The sequence below is a fragment of the Cydia fagiglandana genome, chromosome 19, assembly GCF_963556715.1.
Source record: "Cydia fagiglandana chromosome 19, ilCydFagi1.1, whole genome shotgun sequence".
Taxonomy (NCBI): Eukaryota; Metazoa; Arthropoda; class Insecta; order Lepidoptera; family Tortricidae; genus Cydia; species Cydia fagiglandana.
This window is the reverse complement of record NC_085950.1, coordinates 6,385,333-6,405,981: the sequence shown is the minus strand read 5'-3', so window position 1 is coordinate 6,405,981 and position 20,649 is coordinate 6,385,333. Positions and strand designations below refer to the sequence as shown.

Genomic DNA, 20,649 nt, shown 5'->3' with positions numbered 1-20,649 from the left:
CTTACGTCGCCTCTGATTGGTGTTTCAATCAAAATGGCCGAGTGGAGAATTTCGCACTTTTATTTTATTGAATATATTAATAATCCTGATATTATACTGAGATTGGGCCATATTTTAGAATCATATTAACATATACGTTTCTTTGAAACCATTATTTCCATGATTCTTTGTTACTGTCATCAGGCCAATTGCTCGGAGCAATGCTGAGCCGAATAGAGCCGACTTTGCCTGAAGCTAGGCGTTTCGTACCCCTGCCGCGACGCCTATGCCTGCATATGTGATATTGATGTGAGAGTATGCACTATGCATTGCCACTGGCGATTTTAATATAATCGCAGTTTACCTAATTTGACTCGATATTAAAATGGCCTATTATGAGTTATCGGGCAATTTATGAACTATCGTCTAATAGTCATAAAACAGCGGTATTGCTGTAATAAGCCATAATTGTAATTGGTTAACCAACCATGGTGAAGGTAGGACCGCTGGTGGTTGCGGCGATATGCTGTCTCGCTGCTGTTGAGGCTTTGCTGGGTAAATAACGCATACGGCCCGGTGTTGGACACCGTAAGGTGGTACTAGTGCTCGACATGCTAATGCCTAATAGATGACACCCAGCTGTCACCTCTATGGAGGACTTAAGTTTCAGTTTCAGGATGACATGTACTGGGACCGCGTTGAGCACCAGTACAGTCAGCAGCAGAAGTTGCTAAGCGGGCGAGATGTTCAAAATTACCTTGACACGCTCTTATTCTCTTAACAATAAAGTCGCGTCAAGATCATTTTGAACACCTGGCCCGCTTAGCAACTTCTGCTGCTGACCGTACCACTACCGTACTGATAATTGTCAATGTTAATGCAGCAATAGAGGTGTCAAATGGGTTGTTAACTATTGGTATAGGTATATTAGAGTGTCAAACACTGGGACGTGTACCTTAGAATGAGATGTTACGTTAAATTCACCGATGCTCGGGACACTTTCTATGTTAACACAGATAAGTTGTACTTGCCGCAAAACTATTTAAGTGGTAATTCAGGTCGTAATTTGGGTTTTTATTCAACTTGGTATTAATTACTTATTTAATACTCACAAATCTAATATAATGTCAGGTACCACATGTTTGCATTATTTTAATTATGAATCACTACACATCTACTAATACTAACACAATATAGGGTAATTCGCCAGTAACTGGCCACGCTAAACTAAAAATGAATTCTATTCACCTACAAACAGAATTCTTAGTATAAGGTGGCTGGTTATTGAAGGCTGGCCAGTTATTGAAACCTTAGGTACAGGTACTAAAATGAATTCAGTTTATAGGTGAATAGAATTCATTTTTAGTTTAGGGTGGCCAGTTATTGGCCGGTGGCCAGTTACTGGCGAATTACCCTCGTAAGATAAACTGTAAACATTCCGCCCGCCAAAAACAAAAATGGCGTCATATTAAACAGATTCGTATTCCAGCGCTCAACGTACAATTACGTTCTAATGGTTCTAAGATAATTTCAGCTCCACGCAGTCAAGGCAGCACAAACACTACAAACAGCCAAGTCCTAGAAGAAGTGCAAAACAAATGCACACCGGGAAAGTTTTACAAGAGGGGCTGCAAGAGGTGCTTCTGCGACGACAACCAGAGGCCCGTTTGTGGAAGGACTGGGGACTGCAAGTTAGCTAATAAGTGTGCGTATAGTTTTATTAATTAAATAGGAAGGATTTTCTTAATACTTCAGGCGTCACTCTGACAAGCTGTTTGACCACTTTAGATGATTAAAATAAATCTTTATTATTAAGTAAAATTTGTGGAATAAGTACCTAAAATAAATATACGTGGTATACCGGGTGTTACCTGTAATATGAGCAAAAAATTAAACTGTAGGCTGTACTCCTCATACTGACCAACATTTGTTCAGCAGCTTTTAAAAATAACTTGTGGTTTGATTTTTAATACACTTTAAAGTTTATTCTGAGACGCAATGTATTGCGAATTTTGTTATGTTTAAGGCGTGACAAGCAACGTCAATCACAATGATAATATGGCATGGCGATGGCGTCCATTGAAGATAATATTTATTTTGTATGAAAAATAGGGAGTCTAAATACTACATAATTTTTAAAAGTTGTTGAACAAAAGTATCACCGTTTGAGGAGTACAATCTATGTTTTAATTATTTGCTTGTAACACCACACCCGGTATAAATATGGAACATGGGTAACTACGCATAGGTTCAGCAAGCACCAAGAAAAATTGTTGGCATTTTTTGCAGTGATTTATTTACAAGATTTGTCGCCCAGCCTATACAAATGTTTGCCATTGCAGAAAAAATATACCTTCACTTTCAAATTATACCATTTGCGGAATAGAACTGATAAAAACAAATAATGTACCTTCTTCTTCTTCTTCGTTACACTCTTGACAGAGTGGTCGTGGCCATTATGTAGACTATTGAGCGACTCGTTTAACGACACGTCGCCATACCTCCCGTAGAGCTGCTTTCCGTAAATAATGTACCTATTTATTGTATATCGCATAGACCTTTTCAATCTAACGTAACTTTCCATTGAAAGCCGATCAATAATTTCTTTCGCAGATCCAACAAAACCCAACTTCCTCCACTCGTACTCCTCCTCAGAGCTCCAGAAACTGCCATCACTACCACACCAATCATCAAACTGCACGCCCGGAGTCACTTATCGAGTCGACTGTGACGCATGCATTTGCCTTGCAAATAAGAATCTTATGTGTAATGATCTGCTGTGTCCAAGTTATGAGGATATTAATAGGATCCTGGCTAAAGAAATGACTGGTAAGAATGCAGATTTTATTTACCGAGAAAGCCTAGCCTTCCTCGCTCCAACACAGAGCTCTTCTAGCACCTACCATATCAGGCCTCAAACTGCTTGCCCGGAGTCACTTATCAAGTCGACTGTGACGCATGCATTTGCCTCGCAACTCGCAAATAAGAATCTTATGTGTAATGATCTGCTGTGCCCAAGTATTGAGGATATTAATAGGATCCTGGCTAAAGAGATGACTGGTAAGAATGCAGATTTTATTTACCGAGAAAGCCCAGCCTTCCTCACACCAACAGAAAGCTCTAGCAATGTCCTATGACCTGCCATTAATCTATAGGTACTTTCATATTGATTGTCACTGACAAGGTACAAAAAGTCATAAATTAATACTTTCGACCGTACATAATAATAATAATAATTAATTACAATTAACCCCGCAGGGCAGCTTGTGGCGAGCTGTTGGGGAGTAACGACCCCACGGACCCGAGTGCTCCCGAGAGTCGGTCAGGGTCTCCGTCTCCGGCGTGTCTTCGTCGGTCGGAGTGGACCCCAAGGGGACCCGCAGGACTCTCAGCTCTGGCTTGCCTTCATTGGCCGTCCAGAGAGGAGTCGCTAGAGCTATATGCTCCAGGGGTGGAAGTGAAAGATGCATAAGACGCGAGTTGGCACAGTGGCTGGTAACAGTCACTGGGTAGAAAGCGGCGCACACCTCTCGACACCCCTGAGCCGCTCACACCGATGTTGCTCCTGGTCGTCTTCGCGACGGCAGTTTCAGGGGCCCATCTAGTCAGCGGCGAGTCACCGCCTGCCTCGATAACGTGTGTTAGCATTGTTATGGCAGGTGTCCGAACTCTTTACAATAGCCCAGTCTCATTGTCCACCCAAACTTCATTCCATAGACCAGTATACTATTCACTTTTGCTACAATAGTCCCAATGCCTGCTGAGACCGGTTCATGGGTGTCTATTGTTGCACCTGTGAACGGGTTCCAGCAGGCGTTCTACATGACATTAAAGCTCTCCAAGGGGCCTCTACGTGTTGGATCTGTGTCCCCACGCAAGCCTATCAAAAAACCGGGATTATAGGCCCGTGATATCGAAGGAGATACAAATAATAATAATTAATAATTAATTATTAATTATTACGTAATTTTTCTTTTGTTTAGGAAATAAATGTGCAGTTGGCAGAAACAAGACCGGGGAATGCATCTCATGTTCTTGTATTAAAGGCATACTTAAGTGTGAAGCCCAGTCTAACTGCGTTCCAAACGGGAGGAGAGACTACCAGTATGAATCACCTCTGGACCTGGATGTGAAGGAGAACCGTCAGTGTTCGAAGGGAATGGTTTATAAGTAAGTCCATATGATGATGAATGACACTTCTGATTCTAGCGTAGGATCAGAGCCATCTATGTCCACTGCACATGCAGTTCCGAGTAATGGCTACTATTTTCTATAAGTACACTGATACCAAAACGAATAATTTTTTTTGTATATTTACAAATAATTATTTTATTGTATATTTAAAATAATTAAATTTTTTGTATTTTTTTTTATGAGTCATCCTTTAGTGAGCTTCCTGTGGGGCTAGATTACTCTGTATCATGTAGGTAATAGCTATTTGAGCGTTTCTTTTATTTATTACTTGCCATTTTTATATATTGTGACATTTTTGCCACTTTTGTGTTATTTCCACTCAGGATCGCGAGGCCTTTTCATCCTTACAGGAAAAAAAAGTGTCCCAAAATTTCCATACATTTTTCAAACTTTCCTTTAGTTACCGCCATACAAAGTATATGGGTAACGGTAACACAATACGAAAACTCTGGGACATTTTTTAACCTATTAGGATCGAAAGAGCTCGTGGTTCTCTGTTGAAATAACACAAAAGTGGCAAAAATGTCACAATATATAACAATGGCAAATAATAAAAGAAACGCTCATTTATTATTTTGTTTATGGTAAACTAGCTTTTGCCCGCGACTTCGTCTGCGTGGAATTAGTACCAGGAGCTAGAGTAAGTACAGTGCCTGGATAAAATCTAATAGCAATTCGAGCATAATATATGCTTAATTGTTTACACCAATTAACAGGCACTTCATTAATTTTCTCATTTACACCCCCCTTTTCACCCTCTTTAGGGGTGACTTCTGACATAAAAACTATCCTATGTCCTTCCCCGGTACTTAAACTATCTGTATGCCAAATTTAAACTAAATCCGTTTAGCTCTTTAAGCGTGAAGAGGTAACGGACAGACAGACAGACACACTTTCGCATTTATAATATTATATATATACATATATATATATATATATATATATATATATAAAGGAATGTCTCCATTAAGTAAAATGAACCTGCTTAATGATTTTAGGTAGTTTCCCTCCAGGGCCCGACTTATCTTTCCACCCTGTAAAAAAAAAGGAAAATGAACAAGCTTAAGGATTTAAGGTAGTTTCCCTGCAGGGCCCGGCTTATCTTTCCACACTGTATATATATATACACATAATATTAAATAATTAAGTATGGATATATAATGTGTCTATTATGAACATGGTGCAGACGCGACTGCAACCGCTGCTACTGCCAGAAGGACAACACCCTCCGCTGCACCCTGATGCGGTGCTTGAAGCATACCGAGGTGCAACGCCTGAAGAAGCTGCGCACGCAACTCGAGAGGGAAGGCCTTTGAACGCAACGAATAAACATACTTAACCTTTTCGACGCCGTGTCAAACACAAAAGCTGTCACTCAGACGCCACGTCACCCAAGTGTCAAAACTGAAATTGAACTTTATGCATATGCACGTAGGTGCATGGTCCTCTGTGGTCTGTGACCGATTAATCGGTCTTTGGCGTTGAACCTGCGGTGCGGATATATCGGTCATTGGCATCCAAAAGGTTAACTATAACTTATTCATTATTAAACCGATTAAACGTAAAAGCCTCATATTGTATTTTGTTTAATTATGATACAAGCTTTTATGGCTGACTGCATGTACTCATCGAGATATTCTAACAAACCCAAACAAAATTTGGTTGCGTACTTTTATCATAGAGTTCCTATGGGTGACCATGTTTCCATCATCAGATCAGCTCAAAGGTAACATACCTAAATATTATATTATCACCCAACTTACATATTTAGGTATAAGTATGAAGTTTCAGCTCGAATAGTAGTGGTATTTATTCATTGAGCTTGTAAGAGACCTCCAGAATAATGAAGTCAACTTAGCCCCCCCCCCCCACATCTAGAGTCTTTCGTGCGTCGGCGTCTACAACTCTATGGCCGCTGCTCGACGCAACGTCGACGCAACTGCGCAGCGACGTCATTTTCCATAGCGCTGACCAGACGCCGACGCTCGAAAGACGTGGGGGGGCCCTTAGTCCTAAAAATTGCGCTGGACGTAGACTTTGCCAGACCAACAAAGACCTAATTATAACTAAACGGCCGATCGGTCAATAAGCCCATCGTTAGAAACAAGAACCTAAAAACAAAGGAATTAGAGGTCAAATTTGGGTCTATATTAATTCGCATAACGTAGTTCTCCTAATTCAATTTGGCATAACGTATGTTACGCATAATTTCTAAATCGCATAACGTTATTCCGCATAACTAAGTACGCATAATGTTAATGCGCATAACATACATTGTCATAACGATGACTTGGGATAAATATAATAAGCATAAAGTTATTTTGCATAATTATTGAATAGTATAAATATAAAAGGCAAATAAATAAAAATATAGACAGAGCGGCTCGAATTAATGTTCCTTGCGGTCTTTCTCCAGGGACTTCAGCGATTCAAATCCTGAGTTTATGACTTTTGCTCGATAAAAAAAATCACTAAAATAGGTCTAAAATGCACTTTAAAAAAAAATCCCAAAAAATCAAAATATGATAATTATTTCTAAAACCTAAAAAGAAAACAAAAATTACTAAAAAAAACACGAACTTACTACAGTTACTACGCCTTAATAATTTTTTACAGCAAAAAGATTATTATTTGTTAGAAAAGCTTCGCTTTGTTTCGCTCGATCCTGCCTTAGCCTTGTGAACCTGACCTAACCGAGTTGGTTTTGCCCTGATCCATTTAATTCTCTTGCTTTATTAAATTAGGCTAATTCAGTTTGTGCCAAATAATGTTATAGTTAATAATGTTATGCATATTGAAATTATGCGGATTCATTATTATGCGCAATAAGTGTTATGCTTTTTTAATATTATGCCTGTTCAATGTTATGCACAATTATGTTATGCCAAAACTGTTATACGAATTCATATTATGCCAATTAATGTTAGGCGTATTAAGGGGCACCCGTCAAATTTGTATGCAATATACCTATCAAACCTTGTGCAATTTTTTTGGAAACAGCGGTTGCAAGGCTCATTAAATTTCCTTATTCAACTTGTAATTGACAATTTTGGTTCATAATCAAAAGCCTTAATTAAAAATTCCACAAACTTAATGTAGCGGGTAAAATTAAAAACATAAATTTTAGTACCTTTTTATTAACTTACATGGTGCGTGAAATTTCCTAATTAACTTAACTTTTTGACATTCTGAAATTTTAGAAGTATTTAGTTAGAAATGTTCAGGATCGTGACATTTCTAACTTTACTGTGTCTTCTTCGGCTCGCAAGATGCAATTTCCGTAAGTGTCTTTCCTTACTCCATTATTTTATCGTCTATTTTCCGTTAATCCTCCATTTTTCCGAAGGCACGTGCGTTCCGAACACGCAGTTTTTTCTGAATGACCGCATATGCTACTGCGACGGGAAAGGTCAGTGGACTGAAGCCAGCTGCCACAAGCTTTGCACGCCAGGCCAAACGGTCTGGCACGGCTGCAGCCAATGCGTCTGCCAGGACAACGGCCAACTCCTCTGCAACAATATCAACTGCTCGGAGGACCAAAAAACATTCCCAGCCACGAAAGCCATCAATTCTATAGGACACTGGTGTACGCCGCTAAGAATATACTACGTCGACTGCAATGTCTGCGTCTGTCCGGAGTCAGGCAGAACCGCTAATGTACACTGCGTCAAAGACAGTTCTTGTACAGCCTTAAGAACACCTTCTATATCTGACCTGTTGGCATCTAACAAAAACACATGCAAACCTAGTGTATTGTATGTCTTCCATTGTCTCCAATGCTTATGTTCTGACGAAGGAATCTTCAGCCTTAACAATTGTGTAGAAACTTGTCCATCCAAATCAAAGCCAAGTCTATCACGTACATGCACACCTCACTCGTTCTACAGAAATGATTGTAACGTATGTCTGTGTCCAAGTAACGGGATACATAGTGACTCTTCCTGCACTCAAGAAGTGTGTGATGGCACAGTTAGATTTAAAGTTCTCCAAGCCTTAACATCAGAAACAAAAATGTGTATTCCTCACCAATTCACCTCGCCTCAATGTCTGTACTGCCATTGTAATGCAGACGGAACGATTAACCAACAAACTTGCTTAGAACTTAACTGTCTAAAATCATATTTCTATGAATACAGCGTAAGGAGTACTTGCAATCCAGGAGAAATGGTACCGTTCTGCACGGAATGCTTCTGCCTTCGTAACGGTTCAACTCATCACGATTACTGTACAAGGGGTTGTTCATATCGAAACAAAATATTGGCGCTTGAGAAAGTTTTCAGAGACTCTAAAAATCATCAACTACTAGACTGGCACGCCTTTGATACAACCTCTAATGCATTGACATGCGTTCAGAATTCAATATACATAGAAAACGGTAAACACTGCCTATGCCCCGATAACCTCACTAAAGAGAAATCTTGCTTAGTAGCCGTTACGAAGTCATTGAATCTCAAAGATCCCGTGTTGAAGTTTGATTTTAAAGAGAGTAAAATTAATATAGACTTCAATAAACCTTGTATGCCAAGCACGTTCATAGAATTTGACTGTAACACTTGCTTTTGCTCAAAAAATGGAAGTATTGATCCCGATTGGTGCACCTATGATGACTGCGAAGCCATACGGATAATTCAAGAGGCTCAAAAAGCTCATGGTGCCGTGGCTAAAGAACTACCAACATGCACCCCTGGATCGTTAACCGAAATCAGTTGTAACTTCTGCATCTGTCCCGATAATGGTCTGTCGAAGGACAGAGCATGTACAAAAAACAATTGCGGTGACGTAGAAGTAGTGACCGCTACAGACAATTTCGACTGCGATCCGTTAGAATATTACGAGGTCGACTGCAACATTTGCTTATGTCCTAGTGACGGGATCAAGAATGTGGCAAAGTGCACCAAGAATATCTGCGAAGACAATTTCCTTCGCTCCGGTGCGTGTGTACCTGGGAAACTGTTCAGCGAAGAATGCAACATCTGCGTCTGTCCTCCTGACGGCTCGAAAAGTGACAGAGTTTGTACGAAACACGATTGTAAAAAGGCTGATACAACATGGAAGAAGATATACCAGTATTCCAACAGCATTATAGAAGAACTGCCGGATAACGGAGATGTCAGTGAAAAGAAGTTAGACCATTGTTTCCCCGGCGAGCAGTTTACAATCGACGGGCACTTTTGCGTGTGTCCTGAAATGGGTTTCAGAATGTATGCGACGTGTTCGTACTCCGTTCGCGAAGAAGATGAATATAAACTGGATAAAAAGGATCGTATTGTGAGTACTTTTGTTATTTGTAAATGTTTGAGGATTTTTCGGCAAATTGAGAATGAATCTGTAAAATGTTCGGATATCTAGTAAAGTAATAATCAATACACCACGGGCTCGCCTGCTCTTCGGGTGCTGGCCGCCTGTCTCGCCATTCCGCCCTCAATGACATCCCGAGAAGGGCGCTCGTCAGTGCCGGCGTTCCCGCCGCTCTGGAGCCCCAAATAGTGCGGAACGACGGTAAGCGCCCTGACGGGATGTCACTGATTCCCTGGAAGATGGGTCGTGCGTTGGTATGGGACGCCACTTGCGCTGACACGCTAGCGGCGTCCTACGTCCCATCGACCAGCAGGCGTGCTGTCGCGGCGGCGGACACTCGGGAGCGTCAAAAGGTAGCCAAATACAGTTGTCTCGGCGCCCAATACGAATTCGTCGCATTTGGCGTCGAGACACTTGGTTCGTGGGGCAGAGGCGCATACGGGAAAAGGCTGAGGGAGGCAACGGGTGACCCCCGCGCGAGCAGCTTTCTCGCGCAGCGAATTACCATCGCAATCCAGCGCGGGAACGCTGCCTGCGTGTTGGGCACCCTCCCGAAGGCACCAAATTTTGATAGATACTTTTAATTTTTAGTTTTAGTTATTTTAATTGTAGTTAGTTTCAGTTTTATATTCCTGTTTATGTCTTTTAGTAATTTATGTAATTTAATATTTTGTCAGTGCAATAAAGAAGACTTATTGTAAAAAAAAATACAACATTAAGAGTTAAAACACAATAAAGGGAAGCAATGATGCATCACAGATAATCGTTTAGTATAGTCACCGAGTTATTATTACTATAGGGACGACATACCAAACAATTAAATTATCGCAACACAACCTCCGATCTCACTACCACGTGATCAAAACGTCGTAAGCGGCGTAAAATTCATGGCACTTACGCGTTTAGGTCGCAAAATTCACGCTCCGCTTCTATGGTTTGATGGCAAAATAGCAGTAACTCATGGCGCAAAATACCTATATACTACATAAATAAATATATCATTTTCAGGATACCCCGACAAACAAGAGTTCCGCCATCGCTGACTCTTTCCCGAGTACGCAAAAGCCTGAACCTGGAGACAAGTGCTTCGTTTACAGCAATATGTCATCACCAGCGAATGCAACGGGCACAAAATGTACACCAGGGTCACTGTATATTAAGGGGTACGCTAAATACACATTTGACTACATCACTACATCACTACACCTTATAAAACAAAGTCCCCTGCCGCGTCTGTCTGTCTGTACTTTCGTAATGAACTCAAAAACTACTAAACAGATTTTCATGCGGTTTCCACCTACCAATAGAGTCAGGTTTACATTTATATTATCTGATAAGGTTTTGTGTAAATTGCTTGAACTACCCATGCCATGCGAAGGGGCGCGTCGCTATTAGTTACCTATGATTTTGAAAAGAGGCTATTAGTAAACACTAAATAGTTCTGTTAAATCAACGAATTTATAAGCTGATGTCTAATATATTTTCGTTGCGACCTTTAATCGCCACATTTAGTATATTCATAATTGGTAAACATCCTACCTACCATCCTACCGACTGCGCCATGTTAAAGTACTTTGGGAGCTTACAATACTGTCATGATCTCAAGCTAATCAAAGCATACAGATCATTATATAAGTTATTATAATGTACTTAATGTGCTGTACATAGCTTAAATCTATTTATTACATACATAATGGGCCAAATTCGACATGTACAACTGTCAGATTTCGCATCCACGTCAAATCAACAGTTGATTTTATTGCATAGTGAGTGTTGATTCCATCAACGGTGGATAATATCATTTGGTACAACCAAAACTCAACTCTAAACTAAGGGTGGTTCGGTTTGGTTTGCTTGTTACCCTAACTGTGGATTGTTAATGTCAAATTTTGACATTGTACGTATTCGAGAACTTATGATTTTTCCCACATCAACGGGAGATCAACACGATACGTCGAACGTCGCTTGTCGAATAGGGGTCAAGTTACGATTACAATTGAGTTGTGTTTTGTTTTTAGGTGCCAACAATGCCTGTGTCCCGTCGTGGGTGACAACATAGAGTACTGCCGCTCTTTGAACACGACGCAATGTAATGCTACCGGGCTCTCATACATGAGAACAGTGAGAAGCAGTGGAGGTGAGCTTACTTTATGACAACCTCATGACAACCGGTCTGACCTTAGTGACCGTAGTGACCCCGCCTGTGAAGCCGGCGGTCTTGGGTTCGAATCCCGGTAAGGGCATTTATTTGTGTGATTCATCACATATAGGAACAAATATATTTGTTCCTGAGTCATGGGTGTTTTCTATGTAAGTAAGTTTCTATCTAGGTATATAAGTATGTATATCGTCGCTTAGCAGCCATAGTACAATGTTTGCTTAGTTTGGGGCTAGGTTGATCGGTGCAAGATGTCCCCAGATATTTATTTATTATTTTTTCTTAATATGGCCGTTATAGATCTACATTTGGGTCATTCATTATCTATGAAAAGGGACCTTATTGTCGATGGTGCTTACGCCGCACAGCGTCGCGCAGCATTGTACATATTTATATCGGAGCATCGTGAATAATGGCGTAAGCGCCATCTACAATAAAGTCCCTTTTCATAGATAGCGTCACATTTATATTTAATATTGATTTTTTCGTGATTTGTAAACATTTAGTGCATCTATACTGTTTGATCTCTATTTGACCCGAGGGTTAAATGGTAGAGAATGCCTTCTGGCATTAATTTCGCCTGTACAATTTTTACTGTGCAATACAATTGAAATAAAATAAATAAATAAATGCGGCTATGTGCCGAATTCTCTGAAAAGGCACTTCATTCACAGTCAAAGATAATAAAAATACGATGCCTGGTAAATTAGTTCTAAATGTTGCTTATGTATGGATATATGGTCAAGCAAATCTTGTCAGTAGAAAAAGGCGCTATATATTTTCTATGAAACGATATTACATCACTCCTACATTTTTCAAATTTGCCGCTCTTTTCTACTGACAAGATTTGCTTGACCAAGTATATTTTACGTATTTTAACAATTTTTTCACCTCGGCAGCTCGAACAAGGGTACTTTATTGCTTCTTAAAAACAGTGAGCAAAATCGCATTTTGCTCACTGAGTCATTTTGTCTCACTCAGTACATCAACATGCGGGGTCTAATACAAGTTCGATATACTTGGGTTCTATTATGAGAGATCAAAGTTTGATATTTCTTCGAGTGCTTATTTTGAGTCCCGTGCAAGCGAAAGATTCTATAATCCATTAGAATCTTGAGCGTAGTAAGGGATTCAAAAGCGCACGAGATGTAAATAACTTTGATCTCGTGTAGTACACAAAATTGTTCACGCTAAGCAGTGAGAACATACCTAGAGGGACAGAGATAATTGAACCTCGAACTTGTATTAGACCCCGCATGTTGAAATGACATTTGACTATAAAGGTCACTTGAATGACATTTTGTCTCACTCAGTGAGCAAAATGCGATTTTGCTCACTCATTTTGTCTCACTCAGTGAGCAAGATGCGATTTTGCTCACTGAGTGAGACAAAATGACTCAGTGAGCAAAATCGCATTTTGCTCACTGTTTTTAAGAAGCAAAGTACTCTTGTTCGAGCTGCTGAGGTAAAAATAACTATTAACATTTTATCTCTTAGCCCGCACCACAGTCAACAAGACAGTCGAAAAAATAGCTCTCGCGCCGCACCAGCACACTCGCTACAAGTGCGCGAACGGGACAGCGAGGGACGTATGCCACGTCTGCGAGTGCGAGCAGGACATCATCATTCGCGAGCATTGCTTCAGCAGCACCGCAACAGTATGCGCAGGAGTTGAACCAACGTTTTTGAGAGAAAGAATTTGAAATTACGATTGTTTTTTACTGTCGTACTTATCGTAGTAATTATCACAAAGGCAAATGCTATCTTTCTTCTTCTTCTTCCTCGCGTTATCCCGGCATTTCGCCACGGCTCATGAGAGCCTGGGGTCCGCTTGACAACTAATCCCATGATTTAACGTAGGCACTAGTTTTTACGAAAGCGATTGCCATCTGACCTTCCAACCCAGAGGGTAAACTAGGCCTTATTGGGATTAGTCCGGTTTCCTCACGATGTTATCCTTCACCGAAAAGCGACTGGTAAATATCAAATGGTATTTCGTACATAAGTTCCGAAAAACTCATTGGTACGAGCCGGGGTTTGAACCCGCTACCTCCAGATTGCAAGTCGCACGCTCTCACCGCTAGGCCACCAGCGCTTGCTATCTTTATCCAACACAATAGAATTACAGTAGTCCGGTTTTAACGAAGCCCAAGGGACCGCTGATATTACGTCGTACTAACCGGACGTCGTACTAAACGAACTGCCAATTTTAAAATATATTTTTTAATCGTACCTAATAATTACAAAAGTATATAAAAACAACGATATTGGGCCGATTTTTTTTGTCGATTTTACCCTAAGAATTAGAATATTGGCTAATTTGAAGATTTCATTCTGGGCGGAACAAATTGCGAGGCATTTTATATGGTTAACATTTATATTGTACTAGCTGTTGCCCGCGACTTCGTCCGCGTGGAATCTTATCTTCAACATTTTACATCTTTAGTACCTATAATTTTCATATCCAAGCAATGTTGATATTAAGTACTTTTCTTTTTTAGCAAGTTGTGTGAAGTTTTAAGTCAAGTGGATTTTAATTTCTAAGCAAAACTTATCTCAATTACTTCTTTTGTCCTGTGCTAACCACCGTTTAAAAAAATATTCGCCCGTATTGAAATTACACACTGTATATATATAGTAGTGTGACTAATAAATACAAATCAAAATACCTAGTTAATAAAAATAATTGTGGCCACATTGCGCGCAGAGAAGATGACCGATGGGGTCGAAAAGTGCTCGAGTGGAGACCACGGACTAGCAAGCGCAGCGTAAGACGTCCACCCACAAGATGGACGGACGACCTTGTTAAGGCCGCCGGAAGACGCTGGATGCGGGTCGCTTCCAACCGGTACGAATGGAGGTCCAAGGGGGAGGCCTATGTTCAGCAGTGGACGTCTTATGGCTGAGATGATTATGATGAAAAATAATTTGTTTTGGTCCCTAGTGGTAGGTATTCATTCTTCTTTAGGTGCCATTTCCTCCACGGATGTCGGTTACCACAGTCCGGAACTCTTCTCTCTTTGTAGTATTTCTGTCTAGCGTGGCAGCGTCGATTCCCTCCAACTCCTAACCTAAAGTAAGGTAAGCTAAGGTAGGTGCATCCAAGTTGTAGGTAAGTTCTAGGTATTAGGTTATTTTTAATTAGCAACTATCGTAGGTGAGTTTACGGAGGCATGAACCGTCGCATTCTCTAATTGGATTTGATTAAAACACAGATTCAAGTGTTGGAATGGTCTTTTGTAAATATGCTTTATTGTATACTCTCACTTATATTTGTATTTGAGAATGTGTTATCAACACATTCACAAAATTCTGGTAAGACAGCCATTACACAATTCTTAAGTAAGGTAAACGTACCAGCTCGACGCGGCCCCAGTACCTAGGTACATGTCATCTTGAAACTTAAGAGCCAACAGGAGTGGTCATTTCTCCATACAAACGTACTCCTCGTTTTCCTCCGTGGTTTTTGAAGCTAGAGCAATAATTTCTTCAACACAGATTAATATTGTCAATATCTGTGTCGGACCATTTTGCTTTTTTTGATATTTTTGTTTTTTAAGGCGCTAGAGCCCTTCAAAAATGGCCAAAATGGCCTAATTGACTATGCCGCAATGAGAGGCGTGGCATTCAAAACTGATATCAATTAGCCAAAAAAGCAAAAGGGTCCAACACAGATAATTTCATAATCATTCAGATTTCCAAATTTGGTTACGATTGGTTAAGTTTTGGAGGAGGAAACAGAGGAGTACGAAACCTCGATTTTTGAGATTTTTACGCAGGATTTTTCGCCTTGTCCTTGTCGCACTACTTTTAGGTGCCGCTTCCGTTAGCGAGACGGGTATATTCGAGGGTATATTTACCTAAAATATTTAAAACTCAGCTCCTGTTTCGTCTTAAGTCATTGTCAATAGAGGTGATAGCATCTATTGGGCATTAGCATGTTGAACACTAGTAGGTACGATTACCTTAAATGGTTTCTGAATTTTGATTTAAACCCGCAAAAATAGTGGTTAAAGCGTTTAATTTATTTAATTATTAAATTAATAAAAACTTAATTTTAAAGTTTATGATTTTCGCAGTTAATTGGCTGAATTTGGAATCATGCAACTATGGAGATACAGTCGAAAATTTATGTAGCAAGTGTGTATGTACTGCAAAAGGGGTGTACGACTGCAAGGCCAAAGAATGTGATAGAGGTCTGTAATTTTACTCTCAACCATTTTTTTTAGTTATGTTGAATCTTTATTTTAATCAACACCGTTTTTCCCCAGTCCCAGTAATCTACTTAAAGAAACCAACAGCATGTCAACCCAACGTAGTATACAAGCAGGACCTCACAAGTTGTATATGCGCAGCAGAAGGCCAATGGCCTCACAAAGTCTGTTACGATGTCTTGGGTCATCTTCCAATGGAGTCTATAAAGAAAAAGACATGTGAACCCCAAGGATACGTCCAAGTTGAGTGCAATATATGCAGATGTAATGACAACGGGGAAGTAGATTCTACGCGTTGCACTATCAATGAATGCGACGTAAAAATGCCTCATTTCAGGAAGAATACCGAAGGCGAAGCTAGCAAAAATTTATTCGGACAGTGCATAGTGAAGAACTGGTATTCTTTGGCGCCATGTCAGTTTTGTTACTGCGTCGACACCAACAAGCTGATGTGCAGCACCAGTGTGACTCAATCTAGTAGAGAAGGTCAAATGAATTTAGGGCCGACTGCCTTAGTACACTGCGGTCCTGGACTTTTAAAGGAGATTGCTGCCTTGGTCCCAAACCAGAAGAGGTTCAGAACTATACTTTCATCCAACGAAGATGGAGTTTGGTCGAATGGCGTGGACGTTAAAACTAGTCGAAATACGGAGGCAACTACACGATACAACGTAAAGGTTGAGAAGAAGATAGATAAAAGACCAGATGATCAGCTTCAGATGGCTTATTATAGTGACGCAGACGGTAAAGAAACCAAAATGAACGCAGATGATATGTCAATAGATGACGGAGCCCTCTTTGATGCTAATAGTCCGAGAATTAGAAAACATAACGGAGGACCGCTCATGACCTATAATTATGATCCTTTGGATGCAGTGAGACGATCGCTGAAATTACTCGAAGCCGGGGAGTGTAAGCCGGGGACTGCTTTTAAAGTTAAATGTAATTTATGTCACTGCTTGAAGAATGGCAAAATGCTTTGTACTGACAAGAAATGTCATTGATAAGCTTATGTTTTTACTAATATACAATCAGATGACAACCAAAACTCACTAATTACTAAATAGCATAGCGTTTGCTTTTAATTACTATTTTTTTTGCAATTTATTTCATTAACGAGTTGTTTTGGTGGTCACCTGACGATACATTACATGCTCTCTTCATTTTTATTTCCATCGCATATTTTTTGGTCCCGCAGAATGATTCTGTTCAACGGTTATGAACCAGTTTCGAAACAGGAATTAATATTTGCAATTTGTGAAATAACTAGAAATAAACGATGCACCTTATTGCAGAATTTTTAAAATGAAAATATAGCGTTACTTCAAAGTACCTACTATAAATAATATTAATAAATAAGTACTTGCAATGAAAACAATAGCGAATATATTCAGTCCAGTCATTATTGAGATATTTCAAAAAATCTTCTCTTCTTGGTAAAAAAGACGTACAAAGTGCTGCAAACGTACTCCCCTTGTGCATGATACTTACTAATGACCCCCGTTTGGCCTATTTAGACAGAATGTTAACTACCCATAGTCTAATAAAACATGGTCTTCTCTTCCCAGAGTGACACAAGCCTACGTCACAATAACATGGCCGCTATATGTAGCGCTATCGCATATTATCATATAGCGCTGTCGCATGATGACGTAGGCTTGTGTCAGCCAGGTGACCTAGAAAAGACGGGAAGAGAGTACCAGGCGGAGTATATTATTATACCATGTAACTACCGAACCCTACACTGAGCATGGCCCGACATGCTCTTGACTTGACCGATTTTTCTACTAACAAGTTTGGTGTGTTTTAGTATATTTTATACATAAAAACCGTGTTAGCTGTGTGTATAATAATGTTTCGACTTGACGATAGCAAAATTCAATTCTGTTATCACGATTATGTATTATCAAAACCAATTAAAATTCAAATTCGACATTTAATTTCTGGGTATTCAATTTCATCCAATGACATCGAAGTTAATTACTATTTTAATGCATGTATGGACGCGTTGCTAAGTTGACATTCATGTAACGAATTTGCCAGTTGATATTTCAAGATGGCGACCACAGTTTTGTGGTTAATTTCTCTGGGTTTTACCAATGTTATTAGTGTTAATGTTGGTAAGTATAACCACTCTTATTAACTATAATGATCTCTTCATACCCCACATAAAATATTCGCAATGAATGTGCAAAAAAAAACGTATGTTTTAGGTATTGGTTTTATGGTTTTCGTTTTATATACCGGATATTTTAAATTAACCTACCAATACTCACTTCACATAAAAAGAGACACCAGCGCAGATACTGTAACTGTAACGTGTTTTAAAGTTACTGAATAAAATATTTTTATTTTATTTAAATGTACGTATGTATGTTTTTTTATTATAAGGTTAATAAGTAATAGAAGATGACTTACCCCGTTTATTCCGTATTTGTCTTCGTCACACAATGTTTTCCAAATTTCATGTTCTTGCAATATGCGGCGATATGATGAACTAAGTAATATAATGCGTAGATTTTAATATCAATTCACGTCGCGGTTTAAATATTAATAACACCTATATATAGTTTTCGGTAGAATACTTCTCGTTTTTTTGATCCGGTGACCAGTACAGTTCATTCTCCTTCAGAATTTTGCGCACTAGCTCCACCAAATACCTACTTTAAAATAATAAGTAGTATGTAAGTATGAGCAGTATAGGTACATTGTCGGTACATCTTCTTCTTCTTTATATTTAAGAGCTGTGCTCTTATCGGTGAAGCAATCTCCAACTCATCCGGTCCTCTGCCAACTCCTTAACCTTCTGGTATGACACGACCTGAACCTTTTCCTTTATTTGGTTGAAATAATTTATTCTCGGTCTTCCTCTTCTGTCGGTACATAAAATAAAAATAATTTTGTTAATAATCAAGACTTTCTTCAGAGCAAAGTGAAGTTATACGTCGCCAGCGCTGCGCTAAGGGAGACAAAATCCTGAACGATTGCAATTGGTGCCGTTGTAAAAACAGCGCGTACATCTGCGAGGCCCGGACCTGCACTCAAGTCGACATGTTTGGACATTTCAACGGTAAATTATTTACTTAAATAATTAAATTTCTTGGTCATAGTATTCATATTACTTGACATCACTTATAGGTATTTTATTACATCTGGTCCGCAATCCTTTATTTCTTAACCGTGAATTTGACTCCTCTAGTGCAGATTCGCTTCAACATCCACAAAGCAAGCAGTATATCACTGATTATGTATTACAATACAAAATTTTTACGTTACCTATCTAGTTTCTCTTGATAATCACTTAAACCAATTCCTCTATAGATGCCATACAAGACATCAACGTAGGCATGCAAGGTCATGGCGCTTGGCGCTCCACCCCCACGGCCTGCGAGCCCCACGTGCATTACCGCCGGGGCTCCGTGCTCTGCGTCTGCGGCGAGGACGGCATCTGGCCAAACCCCATCTGCCGAGACATCTTCCAAGTACTCCATGCCGTTGAAGTCTCAAGCGGAAAATCCTGCGACCCCATGAAACTGTATCTCCAAGGATGCAACGTCTGCTTCTGTCCCAGCACGGGACAATTAGATCCCGAGCTATGCACCAAAAAGGAATGCGATGAAAACGACCCAGTAATGAAAGAACGGTCAACAGAATTAGGGGAACCTGTAGATGTTTACGCGGAGTGTACGGTGGATCAGAAATATCAACTAGACTGCCAAACCTGCACTTGTCTGAGAAATAACAGACTTCTGTGCGGAAATTGTACGGACACGAAATTTGAAGACCGTTATTACTGCCATTCCAGACCTCCTAATAAAATATTCAATGTTGATTGCAATTTATGCTTCTGCGATAGTGAAGGTCGAATGGTATGCTCGGCAAAGCGCTGTCTTGGGAACGTAAGCCCGTCAACAAGAAGGCATCTATTGGACATAGATGAGCGCTATTTCGAGTTAGTAGACCGCCCAGTAGCGCTCCACACTTGTAAGATCGGAACCAAGTATAGAAAAGGCTGCAACACTTGCGTGTGCTTGAAACATGAATCTGGAAAAACCATGTTCGCGTGCACGGTGAGACCTTGCAAGAAGGAAGAGTCTTTAATCAGAACTATAAGGGAAGGCTGCGTTCTGTCGACGTCTTACGAATTGAATTGTTTAAAATGTTCCTGCGTTACGGCTAATGACGAGAAATGGCAATGGTGCGAGACTGAAAGCATATGCTCGGACGTGAAAAGTGAGAGTGTCGAGTTGAGCAGCATGCACGGCTACTGCGAGCCATTGCATAATTACGTTAATGACTGCAATAATTGCCTATGCCTCTCTGACAGTCAGACAGTAATTTGTACTGATATGAAATGCGACAAGGCGAGCATATCTGTGGAGGTAATACCGATGCTGCAGCACGGTATCGACTGCCCGAAAGGAACTGCTTACAAGGTCGACTGTAATATTTGTTACTGTTTGCTCAACGGTAATTCTTTGTGTACAACTCTTGATTGTAAGAAGCAATAACGTATTTTTAAGAATAAAGTTTCCAATTATATGTCCTTTTCTTTACCTTACTTTTATACAAATAATGCGAATAAATAAATATTATAGGGATATTCTTACACAAATTGACATAACAAATCAACGACGTAGGTAAGAGTAAGTATACCTACACCGTGAAATTTTAGTGGTTGTTTTCCCGCAACGAAATGATTCTGCTATCGATATACAGTCGATGTGTAATCTTTTTTTTAAATAATGTTAAGAAATGCCAGATTTATAGATATGTCGAACGAAACTCGAAAGTGACCTAACACCA

General features: G+C 39.9%; 4 protein-coding genes and 1 long non-coding RNA gene across 5 annotated transcripts in view; 4 read left to right on the top strand and 1 right to left on the bottom strand.

Annotated features, from left to right (window-relative positions):
- LOC134674010 (uncharacterized) overlaps window positions 1-20,649 on the bottom strand; it is a 90,927-nt gene that overhangs the window by 20,505 nt on the left and 49,773 nt on the right. The window lies entirely within an intron of this gene.
- LOC134673965 (uncharacterized) lies at window positions 401-5,523 on the top strand. The gene is made up of 5 exons (XM_063532009.1): window positions 401-534; window positions 1,514-1,684; window positions 2,593-2,808; window positions 3,963-4,149; window positions 5,360-5,523. Exons 1-5 carry the CDS (start codon window positions 468-470, stop codon window positions 5,487-5,489), a joined length of 771 nt encoding a protein of 256 aa, XP_063388079.1. The 5' UTR covers window positions 401-467; the 3' UTR covers window positions 5,490-5,523.
- LOC134673947 (uncharacterized) lies at window positions 7,216-13,337 on the top strand. The gene is made up of 5 exons (XM_063531990.1): window positions 7,216-7,453; window positions 7,520-9,441; window positions 10,480-10,634; window positions 11,490-11,608; window positions 13,127-13,337. The coding sequence occupies exons 1-5, from the start codon at window positions 7,390-7,392 to the stop codon at window positions 13,330-13,332; spliced, it is 2,466 nt and encodes an 821-aa protein (XP_063388060.1). The 5' UTR covers window positions 7,216-7,389; the 3' UTR covers window positions 13,333-13,337.
- Window positions 14,738-17,715, top strand: LOC134673949 (uncharacterized). The gene is made up of 3 exons (XM_063531994.1): window positions 14,738-14,944; window positions 15,709-15,825; window positions 15,901-17,715. Exons 1-3 carry the CDS (start codon window positions 14,875-14,877, stop codon window positions 16,845-16,847), a joined length of 1,134 nt encoding a protein of 377 aa, XP_063388064.1. The 5' UTR covers window positions 14,738-14,874; the 3' UTR covers window positions 16,848-17,715.
- Window positions 17,804-20,354, top strand: LOC134673950 (uncharacterized). The gene is made up of 3 exons (XM_063531995.1): window positions 17,804-17,963; window positions 18,770-18,913; window positions 19,165-20,354. Exons 1-3 carry the CDS (start codon window positions 17,900-17,902, stop codon window positions 20,352-20,354), a joined length of 1,398 nt encoding a protein of 465 aa, XP_063388065.1. The 5' UTR covers window positions 17,804-17,899.